At 40.5% G+C, this 18,632-nt stretch overlaps 1 protein-coding gene across 2 annotated transcripts in view; it reads right to left on the reverse strand.

Moving 5' to 3' along the window:
- Positions 1-3,345: 3,345 nt before the first annotated feature.
- trpm4a (transient receptor potential cation channel, subfamily M, member 4a) overlaps positions 3,346-18,632 on the reverse strand; it is a 41,492-nt gene continuing 26,205 nt past the window's right edge. The window contains exons 16-28 of one of the 2 annotated variants that reach the window (XM_088436619.1): positions 13,676-13,788; positions 13,484-13,591; positions 13,348-13,394; positions 11,616-11,848; positions 11,340-11,455; positions 10,306-10,438; positions 10,045-10,219; positions 9,018-9,183; positions 8,753-8,934; positions 7,859-7,991; positions 5,843-5,915; positions 4,200-4,293; positions 3,346-4,083 (exon numbers count right to left, since the gene is read on the reverse strand). In XM_088436619.1, coding sequence (XP_088292745.1) covers positions 4,067-4,083; positions 4,200-4,293; positions 5,843-5,915; positions 7,859-7,991; positions 8,753-8,934; positions 9,018-9,183; positions 10,045-10,219; positions 10,306-10,438; positions 11,340-11,455; positions 11,616-11,848; positions 13,348-13,394; positions 13,484-13,591; positions 13,676-13,788 — 1,590 coding nt within the window. In that variant the 3' untranslated portion in view covers positions 3,346-4,066. Of the gene's footprint in view, positions 4,084-4,199; positions 4,294-5,842; positions 5,916-7,858; positions 7,992-8,752; positions 8,935-9,017; positions 9,184-10,044; positions 10,220-10,305; positions 10,439-11,339; positions 11,456-11,615; positions 11,849-13,347; positions 13,395-13,483; positions 13,592-13,675; positions 13,789-18,632 lie in introns of those variants that run through there. The other variant, XM_088436620.1, reaches the window with a different exon arrangement.

The raw sequence follows: 18,632 nt of genomic DNA on the forward strand, positions 1-18,632 counted from the left end.
AGTTCGGTGAGGCTATGGAAAACGACTTCCGAGTGGCTTCGAGGAAATTCTGGTCCACCATGCGACATCTCAGGAGGGGAAAGCAGTGCACCATCAACACTGTATATAGTGGGAATGAGGCGCTGCTGATCTCGACTCGGGACGTTGTGAACCGGTGGGCAGAATACAGTGGGCCCCCGGTTTACGAACCCTCTGTTTTACGTATTTTTCATCTTACGAACGTGGACCGCGGCATTTTTTGTCCTCCTCTTACGTACAACCCTTTCGTCTTACGAACAATCTAACATGCCCCAACATGCCGGTCAATGTGTCTGTACTAATTTTTTCGCTTTGCTGCATAAAAAAAAATCAACTATTCTCGCATGTTATGGTACTGCTGATATGCTATTGCTCTTACAATGTCACAGTCACTGTCTCAGTCACGGTGTCAGTCACGGAGATGCCGATATGCTATTGGTCTTATAAGGTCACAGTCCCGGTCTCAGTCACGTAGATGCGGATATGCTATTGGCCGGCGTCACGTCAATCACAGAAATGCCAATATGCTATTGGCCGAACGCCTTCATCTAGCTTGATCGCACAGCTGGTGGGTGTGTTATGAAGACTTGCAAACTATATCTGTTAGACATGGCATCTAAAATTGCTAGTCGCGGTAAAGGAAGAAGTAAGAGGATGATGACAATAGAAACGAAGCAGGAGATAATAAAAAAAATACAAAGGAGGCGCACGCATAGCGCCTTGCTAATCAGTATGGCCGTAACCGCTCGGCAATCTTCAAAGGGCAAGACTTTCCTTGCCAGGGGACGGACCTCGGTCAACAACAAAATGGAGAGGCTTCTTCTATTATGGATTAAAGAGGAGGAAATCGCCAGTGATATGTTCTCGTTTAAGAAAAAAAAAAAAAATTCTGCGGGTTGGTCTCTGCTCCCCTCCGCCTCCACCCAGCTCAAGTCACGTCACCCCAAAGGTAAATGTCCTTTTTTCTTTGTATAATTATGTTATTTAATTTAACTGTACAGTAGATTATGTTACTAATTTTTAATATTTGTATGAAGTCGTGATGTTTTTACCTAAGGTTTTTGAACGTGTTGCACGTATTCACTAATTAACATAGGTTTGGATTGCCCGTCATACGAGCAATTCGAGTTACGAGCATAGCCGCTGAACGGATTAAGTTCGTAACACGGGGGGGGGGGGGGGGGCACTGTACTTCTAAGACCTCCTCAATTCCACCAACACGCCTTCCCCTGAGGAAGCAGAGTCTGGAGGCTCTGAGGTGGGATCTCCCATCTCTTGGGTTGAAGTCACCGAGGTGGTCAAAAAAGTCCTTGGTGGCAAGGCCCCGGGGGTGGATGAGATCTGCTTAGAAATTCAAAACTTTCAAAACTTTAGAGCCTTTAGAATCTAAACTTTAGATTCTAAAGGCTCTACCCTGACATGCCTCTGCAACATCACGTGGACATCTGGGACAGCACCTCTGGATTGGCAGACCTTTTTTAAGAAGGGGGATCGGAGGGTGTGTTCGAACTACAGAGGGCTCACACTCCTCAGCATCCCCAGAGAGGAGGGTCCCTCTGGAAGTCGAACCTCAGATTCAGGAGGAGCAATGTGGTTTTCGTCCCGGCCGTGGAACAGTGGACCAGCTCTACACCCTCGGCAGGATCCTCGAGGGTGCATGGGATTTCGCCCATCCAGTCTACAAGTGTTTTGTGGATTTGGAGAAGGCGTTCGACCGTGTCCCTCGGGGAGTTCTGTGGGGGATGCTTTGGGAGTACAGGGTACCGAACGCCCTGATACGGGCTGTTTGGTCCCTGTACCACTGATGTCAGAGTTTGATCCGCATTGCCGGCAGTAAGTCCAATCCGTTTCCAGTGGGGGTTGGACTCCGCCAAGGCTGCCCTTTATCACCAATCCTGTTCATTACTTTTATGGACAGAATTTCTAGGCGCAGCCAAAGCGTTGAGGGAGTCCGGATCGGGAGTCTCAGCATTGCATCTCTGCTATTTGCAGACGATGCGGTGTTACTGGCTTCTTCAGACCGTGACCTCCAACTCTCGTTGGAGCTGTTCGCAGCCGAGTGTGAAGCTGCTTTGATGAAGATCACCACCTCCAAATCTGAGACCATGGTCCTGTGAAGGGAATCATATATTAGGTTGTTGTTATTATGTGCTTATTTCTTGTCTAGAATAGTATGCATTGCTATCCATCTATGCAGTCCTAGTTCATCTCGCCCCAGTCCTTAGATAAAGCTGTTGACGCAGGAAAGTGTGAGCTGGGACCTTGGCCCAGCTGTTGGTGGCGCCGGACTAGCTCTTTTTGTTATGTCTTGTAATGTGCAATGCTTTGCTGAATGAATAAAACAGCAGGTAGGGACGTTTGAGACAAAAACGCTATTGGCAATGCATGAGTACATATGCCAAGCTTTTCCCCTTGCTTAGGCTGAGAAAAGTCAATCTTGGCTGGTCTGAGTTACTATTTTGCTGTTTAGCAGCAGGGCTTTTATTAGTCTACTTTTAAAGAGAACCCTGACAGGTCCTCAGTCGGAAAAGGGTGGAGTGCCGTCTCCGGGTCGGGGAGGAGGTCCTGCCCCAAGTGGAGGAGTTCAAGTATCTTGGGGTCTTGTTCACGAGTGAGGGTAGGTTGGACCGGGAGATCGACAAGCAGATCGGTGCAGCGTCTGCGGTAATGCGGACCGGTCTGTCATGGTGAAGAGAGAGCTGAGCCGAAGGGCAAAGCTCTCTATTTACCGGTCGATCTATGTTCCTCCCTATGGTCCTATGATCACGAAATCTGGGTCGTTACCGAAAGAATGAGATCCCGGATACAAGCAGCCGAAATGAGTTTCCTCCTCAGGATGTCTGGGCTCTCCCTTAGAGATAGGGTGAGGAGCTTGATCATTCGGGAGGGACTTGGTGTTGAGCCGCTGCTCCTCCACGTTGAGAGGAGACAGTTGAGGTGGTTTGGGCATCCGGTCAGGATGCCTCCCAGACACCTCCCTGGTGAGGTGTTCTAGGCATGTCCCACTGGGAGGAGGCCCCGGGATGACCCAGGACACACTGGAGGGACTATGTCTCTCGGCTGGCCTGGGAACGCCTTGGGATCCTCCCGGCAGAGCTGGGAGAAGTGGCGGGGAAAGGGAAGTCTGACCTTCCCTGCTGAGGTTGCTGCCCCCACGACCCGACTCGGGATAAGCGGAAGAAAATGGATGGATGGATGGAATATGTACAGTGTGAAGACTTTTCATATTTGAATTTTTTTTTAAAGGTTTTTTTTTTCCTTTTAATTCCGTGGGGGAAGGAGGGAGCCGCAACAAAAAGGATTTTACTGAGTTGATCAAAGCAGTACTGAGGGTCTGCAATTGCAGCTTTATTGTAGAACAGCATGTGCAATTTTCATTGATGATCCTCTAAACATGCATTGTCAGACATAGCATTGTGATAAATTACTTTTACTGCATATATATTTTTACAGAATGAAAAAATAAAAATAAAAACACACACACACCAAAAAATAAAAAAAAATCAACCACTTAGTGTCGGTGTGTGACAGGACGGTGCACAGGTCCCAACGCATCAACAATGCATCTGCTATGAAGGGTATTTTTCAACTTAAAATCTGCAGTGTTTTTTCTCAAGGATGACACAACATGCCCCATTAAATAAAGCTAGCCTCAGGATTAAATGAATCATGGCTCATTAGGTTGGACACAGTGGATGCCTCACGTGTCTGGACAGCAGAATATGTGCACATAAAAAGGGTTCATTCAAACAAAACAAAAGGTACACTTAATTAACTCATTGCCATTGATTAGGCTCCACTCTAAGTTTAAAATGTATTCCTCAGAGTTATTTAATTCATCAAGACTTATCAGGATAGGGTTTTTGTTTCGCACTATACAAATCAAAATGATGCAAATATGTGCACAAAATTATTCTTTGTCTCAGAAAAAAATAAGAAAAAGTGAAAGCAAATATACAAAATAAACAGCTGAGTAAACAACACATGAATTAAAATGTGTGTGCGTGTGTGTGCAACTTTGAGTGTGTCTGAACCATCTTCAAGTGCTTCAACTTGGCGACAGATCTAAAGCAGAGGGGGAAAAAACAGAACCACTTCCTCAGTAAATAATGAAAATCTCCACTGTGATCTTGTGAACATGTATCTGTTACTCATCAAGTTCCCCAGCATGTTAAAGATACCTCTTAGCAGTGGAGGGGCGCGGTCGGTTGTAATCAAATTACTCTGAGACATAGCTTCCATCATCCAGGAGAGGGCATTGCAACAGAACTCCATCTGGAGAAAGGACAGAGAAAGAGAGACAGAGAAAGCGGGAGAGAGAGAGAGAGAGAGAGAGAGAGAGAGACAGAGAGATTAAAATAACTACGTAGCATGCCGCTGATCTATTCTAGTCATTCAATGATAATTCATAGCACTGACCAATGCTTGGAAATTGGGGTTATTGCAGAGATTTGTGAGATAGATAGATGTTTAAAGAGACAATGTGTAAGATGTAGACTGTTTTTTCATTAAAAACGAATACGTTATGAATTTAAAAAAGATGCAAATAAATGTGTTATTAAATACCAACAGTATGTTCTAAATATAATCGTCGGTCTAGTTATCATTAAATTATAATACATGGAGGGTGGCACTCCTCCTGGGGCTGCCATGTCCATTATAGCTAAGGACAACTGTATATGCAGCACCTCCTGCTATCCGTAAAGATAAACATTCTAAATCTTACACATTGACCCTTTAACTATTACATTAATAAATGTAAAATGAGTGTATGGTAGTCCTGAAGTGCAAATCAAACAAACAAAAAACTAAGCAAACAAAAAAGGTAATCACAAACAAAAACACCTTACAAGAGAGAAGTGCACAAGAAAAAATAAGCAAACAAAAAGAAAACAAGAAAAAAACAAGCAACCAAGAAAACAGACGCAAACGTGAAAAGACGAAACAAGAAAAGACACAAAAAGAAAAAAGATGCAATCAAGAAGACGCAAACAAGAAAAAAGAGGCAAAAAGATGTAAACAAGAAAAAACAAGCAAACAAGAAAAAAGATGCGAAAAAGAAAAAAGAAGCAAACAAGAAAAAAGAAGGAAACAAGAAAAAGGACACGTGCAAAAAAAAAAAAAGGCATGAAAGAAAATGGAACCAAACAATAAAAAGGAGCAAACTAACTTTCCCTACCGGAGGTGATTTGTATGTGGGGCTGAGGGGTGTGGATTCACTCCTGATTGGATGACAGGGGGCTACTTGATTGGACGTGAACAACGTTCAACTTCGAGCTGGATGGTAATGCTGTGACAAGCTTTTTTTTTTCCTTTTTTGAAAATGAGCGTTACTCGTGATTTGAACGTTATTGCTCTTGTCAAAATCATGGCCCTGTCAGATTGCCTCTCAGGAACCAAATTAGCAAATGTAGCACTGCATTAAGATATGAATATATCTATTTTTGGTACAACGGCTTAATGTACTCAAGTGGCTCAATTGGTTTGCCTTTGAAAACAGCGCTCTGGATTCGAGTCCCACTGCCAGCAGATTTTTTTCTGTTAGGATTTTTCCCTTTGTGCTGTGTTTTTGTTTGCTTGTGATTAACTTTTTTGTTTGCTTAGATATTTGCACTTCGGGGCCACCATAGCAATAGCTTAGAAAAAGCTTATTTTGAATTGGTTAATATAAATATGGGAAAAAGTCTCCAACGAAAATAGGTTTGACTGGGAATTTCTCAAGTATCAAACAAAGAATACAGAGGACAAATAAAATTAAACATAATTAAAAATAAAACAGATAAAAGGTTTCTAAATGATGTATGACAATTAAAATATTGCTAACCTCTGTCTCCAGGAGCTGTAAACGCCGGTCATGGTCACGGCTCCCTTCCATGTGCTTCAGCACACTGTCTACCCTACACATATGGGAGCACGCACACACACACACACACACACACACACACACACACACATACACGTTTGTAAAATATATGACAAATGTACTGTATAAAATAATTCAGACAATCTTGAAATACGAAACTATCAGTAATATGCATTCAGTGGCCTGGTTCAGTGTGGTGCGTAACATAAAAGATATACGTACTGTGGAAAAAAAAACAAATCTGTTGGTGTTTATAATAATTTTACAAGTTTTTAAAAAATGACAATTTCTTCAGAGAAACATTGAGATAGCAAAAGACAGAGAGAGCGAGAGCGTGAGAAATATCACAAGCGATTAGTAGACCTACGAATATTTAAAAAAAATATATATATTTGCATGCCATTAAAATTTATAGTGGGTTTTAAAGATGAATAATCTTTTTTTCTTCAAAAGTAAACAAACTAAACTAATCCTCTTTAGGGCTCTCAAGGGAGAAGCCAGCGCAAATCATCTTCAGAGCACAAAAAATGAAAGCCCTCCTCCTCCGATGACAAAAAGAAAGTACACTGAGTAATACTGCTGACTTTAATGTTGTTTTTAAAAAAGATTATAAGAGTTTTATTGTCATACGCGTAGTAACTACACAGTGAAATTCTTATTCTGTTCACATTCCACACAAAGACATTATAATAAAGTAGGCAATTAAAAAAATAAAAAATAACAGTAATGGGTCAATAAGGGCAGTGATAATGAAGCACTAATAAAGGAATAGACTCACATTCTGAACATATTATAGAGTAGATGGAGTGGAATAAATAATATACATACGAGGATTATTGTGCAAAATATTATGGAGTTAGCAGCTTTCCCCCACAGTGGAAAACAATAAACAATATTAGTCATGTCTTTAAGTTAAATTTACATTCTTTTAAAATCAAATGTCAGCAATGTCTTTTTTTAACTTACATTTAGTCAATTTTATAACCACATTTTTTGTTTGCTGTTTACGTGCATTTCTACATTTTATATTAAGTAACATACTGTTGCAGTTATTGTGGGGGATGGAGTCAAGACAGGACTGCGAGGCAATCTACGCATGTGCATTGACACAAATGCTTTAAATGATGTCGTAACATGTCCAAAAGCCATCACCGCTATCTGACAGGCCAAATAGCTCCTCGCATTTCAATGTATGTATCATCACTTTTTCAAACAAGCTTGTTACTCTTCCACGAGTAGTCAAATTATTTGCTAATCATCTTTATTGGGATATTCTCCCAAGCTTTCTTTCACCAAGTGACGACTGTGGTGAGATCATAGCATGGAAGGTTGCTGCTCCCCCCCCCCCCCCCCCTCCCCCCACACACACACCCTACACACACACACACCCTTACCCGCTGACATCAATACGTGCCTCTGTTCACATTCTTGTCTAGAATGGACCAGTCAAGCCATTTTTCCCTTTTCATGTTGCGTTAAAGTCCGCCCAAAAAAAATGAGGCAATTGTGGCAAATGAGGCGGCACTTGACGAAAGTGCATTTTTCCGATGTTCTGGGCAAACACTCTAAAACAGATTCATACTATTTCGAATTAGAGCTATACAGTGATCCCTTGCTACTGCGCGCTTTGAATTTTGCGTCCTTGGTCTTTCGCGTTTGCTGTGACGGTTTCTTGCATGCCAAACAGACAAGGTAACTATAAATGCCCTTGCCACGGGGCCTCCTCTGAATTATGCGGTTATAAATTAATCCCACTATTACGGGGGTTGAAAACGAGGGGAAAAAACAACTTGTACTCTGAGAAATACGGTAATTATTGCAATTTACAGTTATTTATTGCATAGAAATGGGTCTTCAAATGTGAAAAAAATAGGGTTTATTTATTTGTTTCATATTTATTATTTGATGTAATTTTTGTAATTCTAATGACAAACTGTGATAAATTAAATTGTACATCAATTTCAGTGAAGCACCTACTTGACAGATGTACGTTTAAGCCGTTCTGTGTCACTCTCTCTTTGCCGCTTGTTCTGAGCAGAGAGGAGGTCCTCTTTCTGGATGGCCTCCCACATGTTAAGTCGGCTGGCCTTCACACCTTGCAGGTCCAAAACTGAGAGCAGAATGGAAAATAAGCCACTGTAAAATAGCAGGGGAAGTACATGTCCTTTGGTTATGTGGCTTTAGTCCTGTCACTACCGATTCTTTTTCCAATCAGTGTAATCAATAGAAACACACACATATAGCAAATATTCTCTATATATTTCCGCAGTACTAGATGGTTAACAGTCAACGTAAGCTACCTTGTTGACAGTGGACACTGCACTGGCTTGTCGTGTATGGAAAAGTTGCTAGTAGCCACTACAATGTGTAGATTGGTGGGAAATGAACCGCTGGGATGCCATTTCCTATTATTGCTACCATTTCTATACAAACTGCCATTTTTTTCAAAAGCGCAGGGACGCATTGTCCCAAAGGGGGTGAAGGAGGGGTGAAAGACTATCTTTAATTAATCCCTGTTTCAAGTGTTTGAGCAGTGCTAATGAACCAATCTATTGCCTTGCTAACTTTTGGCAGTGGGTGATGGAGGACTTTTCTGTTATGGTCTTGACGGGACTCAACAAGGGCTTTCAGTCAGACACCCGGAGGCTTACATTTGAAAAAGAAAGCTAGGAAGTTCAAGTTCTGGGACTCTATTTTCATAGAAAGGGGGAGTAACACTGTCGATTTTTAAGTATGCGCACATGTTGTCCATGCTTTTTGTCAAATTGGTAGACCATTCTGTACCATGCTGGTTGCTCTGGCATGGCGAGAGTATCTCAAGCAGAACATGACAGATTAATGTTTTCCAACTGTGATCTGTGCCATTCTCACCAAAGTGTTTTCTCTTTTCGGATGGGATGCGGCGAATGTATCTCTTGATGAAAACATTCAGATGTGAAATGATGATAAACGGTGGGGCCAAGCAAGGCCTGGAGTGGTATTCCACGATTAGGTTGTAGCGCTGAAACTTCCAGTAGTTGTCACTGCGTTCCTGAACTTCATTGAAAGTGTTACTGTTTGTGTCAAGGAAAAGAATTGAAGACCTCAGTGATAAATATACAAAAGCTATGCTGACTGATGCGTTTGAATTGAATACCTGAAAATAGCGATGAGGAGATTGATTAACAGTATGTTGGTTACCAGAAGATAAACAGTCTGGAGGAGGATAACCAGCCAATTGGCATAGGTGTTCAAGCATGGCTCCGCTCCTGCTTGAATGAGTGTCCTGTTATTGGTGCAGTTGCTTTCTTGAAAGTATTCAGCTAGATGGAAAAGAACGCAAAAGGTACAAAGTAACATGTTAGCAAACATTTACAAACTTTAACTGTGTTCAAGTGGAGATCCATCAGTCTCACGGCACACAAAGAGAATAAGAATGTCATATGTTCATTTAATGCTACCTAACCAAATTACCTTTGATCTGTGACTGATCTTTATGTTAACCCTTTGGACACAGCGGCAGCTTTCGGCCGATAGTCTAAACAGGCAAAAACTGTCTTTTCTCTTTTTAAGTCCTAAACAGGCAAGAATTAAAAAAAAAAAAAAATTAGGGGGGCATTAGAATTTGACCAATGGCTGTTTTCGGCCGTTTTGCCTGTTGAGACCAGTAAAGGGTTAAAGTGCAACCATCACTTGCTTTCTGTGTTTCACATGACTGTTGACAAGACGCCAAACAAAATGGCAGCCCCCTAAGATGAAAAAGGGTTGATTATTCTGCTTAATTATCATTCCTAAAACAGAAAAGGCAGAAAAGGCAACCTCTTTGAGTGCCAGTGTATTAAGCATTTTCACCCATCTTTCAAGGCCGACAATATGTTGTGCTATCTCTAAATAAATTTGGGTGGTCATATGAAAGTTTGATTTCCATTCATGACAAGAACTGTATGTAGTATCTGTGTTGTATGTATGGCAGCACTACCATCCAATCGTAACAGTTGTCACTACAGTGCTCAATTGGCTTAGTATTAGATAAGCACTCTTTTTTTATTATTTCGTTCTATTTCAATTTTTCGATGGAGTTAATAGGAATACCATGTTTGGGTAGTGGGATTACATAAAGGATATTCTTTCAAAGAATACGTTTGACTTGACTCCTGCTTTAAAAAGACGGTGGTGTCACTCACCATCCACTTCTTCCATAGGAAGTAGTCCATAAATGTGCATGTAAGGTTTGTGTAAGACACGGCGAAATATCCAGTCCGGTCGGGGATCATAAGAATAGAGAAGTGCCTGGTTGGCTACTCCATAGGCTATGAGCCACACCGCAAGGAAAAACAGAAAGAAGAAAATGTCTTTCATCTGTGGAAGGCAAGTTGGAAGACAGTTACAGTATATATTTGAATCCTTGGAGCTACTGTGTGTTTTTTTTTTTTGCCATCTGTTACCATTTTGCCAACAATTATTATCTTGGGCCCAAGTTGCTTGTGGACAGCAAAAATATGGATCAGACGCATTGTGAAAATGATATAATCCATGGCCATCAGAGTTCGACCAAAATCGAATGACCATGGAAACATTCTGAAAGACAAAACAGGGAAGCCTTATGGAATTGCTAACAACAACAATAACAAAAAACATTCTTATGGGCCACCAATTCAAACTTGTTTTTTTCTTTTTGATATTTACAATGGTAATGGACTTTCACTTATATAGCGCTTTTCTACCTTGGGTACTTAAAGCACTTTACACTAACTAGTCATTTAACTACCGATGATGCAGCATCAGGCGCAACTGGGGGTTCAGTGTCTTGCTCAAGGACACTTCGACATAGTCTTGATGGTCGGAGGATCGGACCCACGGCCTCTCAGCTGGGAGACGACCACTCTACGACCGGGCCATGCCACCCAATTTACCTCAATTCAATGTTTTTTATAGTTGCCATCGGAAATTTTGGTAACACATTCTGGCGCAATGTTTTGAGTATCACTGATGGTTTGTTGGTTAGTTTGTTGTTTGACCACATAAAACTGTGCCCTATAATTGTCTGCTCACCCAATTGATTTCAGATTCATTGTTTTTTTTGTTTTGTTTTTAAACACAGTAAGCGTTCGATTTGAGAAAAAAAGAAATCACTACAAATCGATGAATAAAAATCAAAATAAAAACACCCTACAGACTACTTTTAAAACGTCGACTGTGTGACGCCTCCCTGCTGTTGCAGTATGGCTCATTGATAAAGTGGTCGTCTTTTGTGATTTTTTGAAAGTGTCCTTGAGCAAGACACCTACCCCCCAATTCAAGATCAGTAGGTAAATGTGCAGTCAGTGTAAAGTGTTTCTGTGAGAAGACAAGAGAAAGCAGCAAAACTTTTACTTGTCTTTTGTTTTGTCAATATTTTGATTGAGTAGCAAAACTAAAGTCAGTTCAATTGTTTAAAAGGATTTAAATAGATCAAAGACAAATAAAAGGTCTTAATCACCTGCAGCACATTGCACAAATGAAGATTATGATGGCTATTAGGTCACACTTATTCCATATGTCCTGTATGTAACTCTTCATCCTCTGCAGCACAAAGGTGTTGGGCATGAAAACACCCTGTAAACAGACCCGGAGAGTTTGACTTTGCTTTGAGAATTACCTGTAGTTATGTTTGCTTTGCTGTAATAACTCTAAAAAGGATCAAACTTGATCACATTTTTTTAAATTGACCCGTACAATATATGCAAGTTAGAATGCATGACACTCAGCCACTGACCTGTCGTATCTCTTCACATACTAAAGTGAAAACCCAAAAGTACAGCAAAAATTCCAGTTTAGACGGGCCTCCTTGAGAAGGGGATTTGAAATCAACCAAAAGGACGTAAGCAAACAAAACGAGGAACAGGAAGTACATTAGCACGTTGCCCAGGAAAGAAGTGACGGGGGCAAACCAAAATTGTCTCCAGCGTGACAATATGAATGGTCTTCTAACACTGGATGATGAAGAGGCTGAAACAATAAGATAAAATTAGTTAAATGAGAATAAATGCCAGATGGAAACTAGTACAACAATCAGAGTGGGGCTCCCAGCAGAAAGCATTAGTGAACCACTTTCCATTATAGCTATACTTATTACACATGGTTAAGAATGTATTCAGTGGTCAAATTAACCTTTATCAGCTAAAGTTTGCTCTGCAGGTGGAGTCATAACTTAAGGTTACTCTTACAAGGTACAAGGAGGTTGTACTTATAATTTAGGAGTTATCACTTAAGATTGGAACTTAAAGGTGTATGATCGTGTAGCAATGTAAGATCAAAAACTGAGGATTACCAAGACCGTGTCAGATTTCTATTGCTACAGACAATCTATGCCATTTCTTTAAGCGGGTATAGGTATCTCGAGCCAAACTAACAAACAATGATGGCAAGTGGCTTTGAATCCTGTCAAGCCTCACGTCAGTGGGTCTTTAAATGAGATGTTATTCAAAGCTGAAAATTTCAAAATACTGGCTTTTGATGATGTTCAAAAATCCATCCCTCCATTTTCTATAGCTGCTTATCTTCACTAGGGATGCAGGCTTACTGTTGCCTATCCCAGTCTGTGTGTAGTTGACGTGTGACACCCTGAACTGGCTGCCAGCAAAATGCAGGGCACGGGAACAAACAACCATTCACAAACCCAATCCCACCTAAGGACAATTTTAAGTCTCCAATAAACCTGACATGCATGTTTATTTTTTGGGAGTGTGGGAGGAAGCTGGAGTGCACACAGGAAGTGAGCTAGAATTGAACTTGAGATTTTGAATTGTGACTAAAAAATGCCAATCACTCTTCCACCAAGCCGCCTTGTTCAAAGAATCCCATTGATTGAAAGATCAGAAGTGCTTGCACAAAATAAAACTGTGCTAAAGCTGAAGGACATCATCAGGAACCCATGAAAAGGGAGACAAGGACTCAAATTTAGGCACTTCCAGCAGTAGGGGAAAGGGAAATGGGAAAGTACCCACCCAAGTCAAGGTTCGCCACCTGAAGAAAATTATGTCCTGGGTCTAATGACCTTCAAAATTGGACCATAAAGAGCCTGGAGAAAATGGATATTTCCAAAGGGAAAGATCACGTGGCCAAAGATCTGTAGACTGGAGCCCATTTGCAACACTTTCTTCCCCTGTTCGGTGTACACTGTACAGTGTACAAAAACAATCTCTGCAGATGGTGAATGAGTGAGGAAAAATGATGCAGGATGAGAGTTCTCAGCGAGGAAAGATATGTGATGACAAGGTTTTCTGTTTACAAGCTGACATCTAGGAGCGAAAAAGACAGCAAAGGCATCAGACATGTATGGGACCAACACCACCCATACACTAAACCAAAGAAGGGAAAACAGACACCAAGCCCGAGAAAAGAACTCAAGCATCTTCACACTAACAAAACCAACCACTGTATGATCAAAATATACATTCTGGATCATATTTGAAAAAGCAATCAAACAATATCTGCTCAATACCCACCTTTCAGATTTTCTTTGAGAGACTTGACCTCTTCAGCATCAACATCACTATTAAGTGCAGAACAAAGAACCAACAGTTTGATTATGTTTGTAGTTCAAACAAAATTCTGTTTTGGGAACAATTGTACAGTATTTACCTGTGTATGATGTCTTCCAGGGAGAGGACCCTAGCATTCTTTTCTTCCGGGTTCTCTGTCTCTCTGTGATGGATGTCAACAGGAGTAACCCCTTCCTCCCTATACTTCCTAAATACACACACCATGCAACTATTCCCTCATACGGCAAACCAACCATCATAAGATGGAGAATGCCTATAGTGCAACACTGACCTGAAACTGATTAAATGTGTATAGATGAGAGGGGGCATGAAGAAGCAGGTTACCAGTTTCCAGACCTCAGTACTTCTATCCATGCTGCCCCACCAGATCTGGGAGAGCAATGCCTAGAACCCAGATCAGAAGATTTACCAAACACATACCAGATCAATACTACACTATTGATATTTAATGCTGTGCTTTGAAGCTGTAAGTCATGCCTTCTGTGTAATGTTCACCTTAATCATAAATATTACCAGATAGTGATGTGTCGTTCTTAGAGCTCTGTGAAGTGAATGACGGGAGACGGCTCTTAATAGAGATCCTTCTTAACAGGAGCCTCCTTTTTTTCTTCTTTTTCTTAATGCCAACCTTCGCTAAAGACTAGCTAAAACTTTTACCTGGATGCTACTTCTTTCTTTTTGGTTTTTTTTGTTTTTTACAAATTGTAATTTATAATTTGTTGTGTGGTAATCAAAGCTTACTTATGTTGTTTTGCTGTAAATGGTGCAAATGGTGTAAATATGCACAATCAGAGATTTATAGTTTATTTTTTGTAGCACTCCATGTTGTACTCCATGTTGAGTATGTTCAGAAGAATACAGGGTATCTGCACATATCTTAGAAGCAAATTTAAAGACTTTTAAAACCTTTTCAAGTCCTCTGAGAAGAAAACTTAAGACCTAATGCAGACAGAAAAAAAAAACAAAACATACAGAGAGCACCACAGTGGCGTGGTGAGGCTGAACAGCTCATCAGGGAGCTTAAGACTCGTCAGATGGGCACAAATCAGATGCTGATTTTCCATCCTGACGTGGTTAAGTGGATGTATAAACTGTATATGTACATGCATTTCAGGTAATTTCTAGATTTTGGGCCCACATAGGAATTAAAATAAAAGACAAAGAACAGTCCTAAAACATTAACCTATCATGCTTTTTCTAAATGATGAATAAATGAAAGTATATTCAATAATCTATGTATAAAGGGTTTTCACTGACGTCACATTGTGGGGAGTAACCTGGATGCGCTGCCATTATGGAGGTACTTGACAAACGGAGGGCAATGCCATCTTGTGTATCTTGGACGGATTAAACAAAATTATCAATGTCGAGACAAAAAAAAAAAAAACTTAGAAAAGCCTGTCGCTCATGCATACACTGAAGGACTCAGAACAAAAGAGAAGGCCCGGTATGTGGAAAAATTCCAGTTTATCATCGGTGTCGATCCATTATGAGTTGGCTGACTCATCCTGGATAAATGACGATCCGGCTATTCTTTCCAAAATTACATATCCAAATATAGTCAACTACTGTAGCCTCCTTGTTTTTTTCCACCGAGCCCATACACAGCCGAAGATCTTAAATCCTACAAAGGTTTGGAGGCTTACAACCAGATGGTGTGTGGATGGGTGAGGGAGATGCAACATTTTCAGAAGAGTCAGACCAACTTAACTAATTTATGAAACGTGGTAGTTTGATACTAATAATTATGCCAATGTTTATTTATGTCATACCAAAGTCCCTTGCATTAAAATAAGCAAACAGTCAGAAAAACACCACAAGCAATAAACGTTTTTACAAGTTACTAATAAAAACGTCATCATTGCATTACAAACTTTGTTATTAGTTGCTTGCAATCAATATGTTCCTAACTGAAAAAAAATGAGCGGAACAAATTCGGATGTTGTCCGGATTTTCTCGTTTCAGATCGTGGTTGAGTTGCCAACCACAGGCGTTTCCTTTCCTCCGATAATTTCTGGCATTCCTCTCCTTGGTTTTTGATCACTTTTGGAAGCCTGTAATAGTCTAAATATTTTCTCGGTCTGCCCGATTTGTGCAACCCGAAATACGGCAATTATTGACCATTTTTCCTAATGATGTTGCAGATCTATGCAGTGCCCGTGCAGTGTTATGGTACCGAGTACCTCCAAGATGGCGGCTCCCGGATTTTGACGCAACTGATGACGCGAGGTCAAAAACATCTATAGACCTATTGAATTACGACCAAGACAATTGTTAAAAATACATTCTTTTATTATCCACCTTGCTTCACGAACGTACTCTACTTTCATCAGCCATCCCCGATACCGCTCATCCTCCAACCGTCACTAAACACATACTTTCCCATCGCGAATAGCACCTGACTCAGCTGCATGAAATGGGGCTACGCAAACGTAATGCATTGCATTCCTCTTCAGTCACTAAATGAAACAAGTTGCAAGCACGTAGCACGAGGTGCTGCCCCCAGATAGTGCGGTGGTTTAAATTAAAATTAAGCACGAGACCAGACGGATCGGAAAGACGTGAAATGTAAGACCTGTGGCGGACACTAGGACCATGTCTCTCACCCAGTAGGCATGTTGCTGAAACATTCTGACGTCCGGGGTCACCCATGTGGCGAGACTACATCTCCAAAAGCCTGACGAAACTTTCTAACGTCTGAGATAATAATATGGCAAGATGACCCATCCGGGGTCACCCATTCTAACGTCTGGGGGTCACCAATGTGGCGAGGCGAAGAAACCACGGTCCTAGTGTCCGCCACAGACCTTAACTTTAAAATGCAAGACATTTTAAAACCTTGAAAATCAAAATAAATATTTCAGACTTTTTAAGGACCCGCGGGGACCCTGGAATATAAACAAAGCCATATAAATAATAAATATTTGATATACTGTATATTTTTTACATTAGTATTCGTTTTACACACAATTTTACATTTCTTTTGGGAGTGAATTAATTTAAGCAACAAAAAAATTGAGGAGCCATTTGGGAGCCGAAAGAGCTGTCTCTGTTTAGAGAGCCGAGCCAAAAGAACCGGCTCTCTAAAGAAATCTGGAATTCCCATCACTATTACCATGCCCCACCACCACCCCACCTCCCCAAAACATTCTGAAAATTTCAATTGAGCTTATATTCATTTCAATGAAACTTGGTAAACCTGTTTATAGTGATGGCACAACACAAAACAGCAAATTTTAGGTCAATCAGAGAAGTCACATTTTGGACAAAAAGGGGCGTGGCCACACTGACGTCCCCAGCAACGACTGGGTTGATCACAAAGCAGGTCTTATTAGACAGGAAATTCATTTAGAGGGTTAGAGCAAATTTAACAATTTTTTTCATGAAATTTGCCATATTTCTCAGAGTACAAGTCATCAAACTTGCTGAAACGTCGCCCCCCCCCCCCCCCCCCCACCCACCCATTTTTACCGCTTTACTGCAATTTTTTACTGTGAATTTTACATAAACACGGTTATGTCCTACCCCTGAATTTAGTGGTTACATAGATTCTCAAATGGGGGTACTCGAGATTTTAAATTAAAAAAAAAAAAAACATGCAAAAATCCTTTAAAAATAATTATTGAGTTTAAATTAAACGTTTCATCAATATATAAGTTGATAAAGCAAATTTTATGTTTAGTAGGTTATTCAATTTCATACTTTTTAAAAGCCAGATTCTCCCCATACTAGAATGGATTGACCCAACTTGTCACGTGCCACCTCACGTTACCTGTTAAATTAATGATTTATTTTGTGAACAGATCTCTACTATCATCCCAAAAGCCTCATATTTTTTTGTGGATAATTATTTCTTTTTGAGGACAGACCTGAAAAATTATGTTGTTTATTTTTTGTGGACAAATATTCATTAAAAATTAGTTAATGATTTATTTTTATCAACAGATTACTGTAATCCCAAAAGAGGATGCTTTATGTTGAATATTTTTCTTTGGACAAATTTTATTTGTTTAGAATTATTTCTTTTTGAGAACAGGTCTGACACTTAATGTATATTATTTTTTGAGGACAAATATGAATTTATAATTAAATCAATGATTTCTTTTAGTGAACAGAGCTCTACTGCGATCCCCAAAAATGATGCTTAATGTTTAATATTGTTTTGTGGAAAAATATTTCTTTGAAATTACTTCTTTCTGAAAACAGGTTTGACACTTTACTTTGATTATTTTTTGTGGACAAATATTTGATCATTCATACAAAAGTGGTGTTTTTTTTATTGGAAAGTTTTAAGTTTTTGTTACAAACTTGGAGAAAAATATTGTGTGTTCTACAAATTGTTTTTTCCCCCTATTTTTCAAAACCATGGAAAGATTCATCCATCCATCCATTATTTATGGTCGCTTTTGACTTCAGGCAGTAGGCGGAGGACACCCTGAACTGGTGCAAGCCAATTGCAGGGCACACAGAGACAAACGACCCTTCATGTACCTAATCACACCTACGGACAATTTAGTATGTCCTATACACCTGCCATGCATGGTTTAGTGTCCGGAGTGACCAGAGAAAACCCACACGGACTTGGGGAGAATGTGCAAACACCTCACAGGAAGGCCGGAGTCAGCTGATTTCAAACTCGGGTCCCTTAACTGTGAGGCGGACATGCTAACCAGTGATGACTTTGCAGCGTATGTGTAAATTGTTAAGTAGACAACTTGAGCGTAAATGGCGAACAACTAAACTCGAGGTTTTCCGTCAGGCCTGGTGCGATAGCTTGCTGAAATACAAAGAGGCTCTTAGGTTAGCAAAAACCAATCACTTTTTAATAAAAACAACCCAAAGTATTTATTTGAGACTGTAGCGCAGCTAACACAGCAGCAGCAGATTAATCATAATTCCCTCCATTCAGCACACGATTTCATGCAATTCTTTACTCAGCGGATTCAGCTAATAAGGGAAGAAATAAAAAAAGGCAGCGCCGCTCACCACCTCGACTATGAGTGTTGATGCTAGTTCGGACAATCAGGTTCATGAAAGTCTGGCTACCCTGTCCCAGTTTGATTTAGTATCCCTGGAGTGTCTTACACAACTAGTTAATGCAGCAAAGCCGACGTCCTGCATGCTCGACCCGCTTCCAGGCAAACTCGTCAAAGATTTATTCCCGGTCTTAGGGTCATCTGTCTTGAATATTATCAACCTGTCACTCTCCTCTGGCATTGTACCTGAGA

The sequence above is a fragment of the Hippichthys cyanospilos genome, chromosome 16 (genome assembly GCF_059441005.1).
Source record: "Hippichthys cyanospilos isolate Australia breed blue-spotted pipefish chromosome 16, RoL_Hcya_1.0, whole genome shotgun sequence".
Lineage (NCBI taxonomy): Eukaryota > Metazoa > Chordata > Actinopteri > Syngnathiformes > Syngnathidae > Hippichthys > Hippichthys cyanospilos.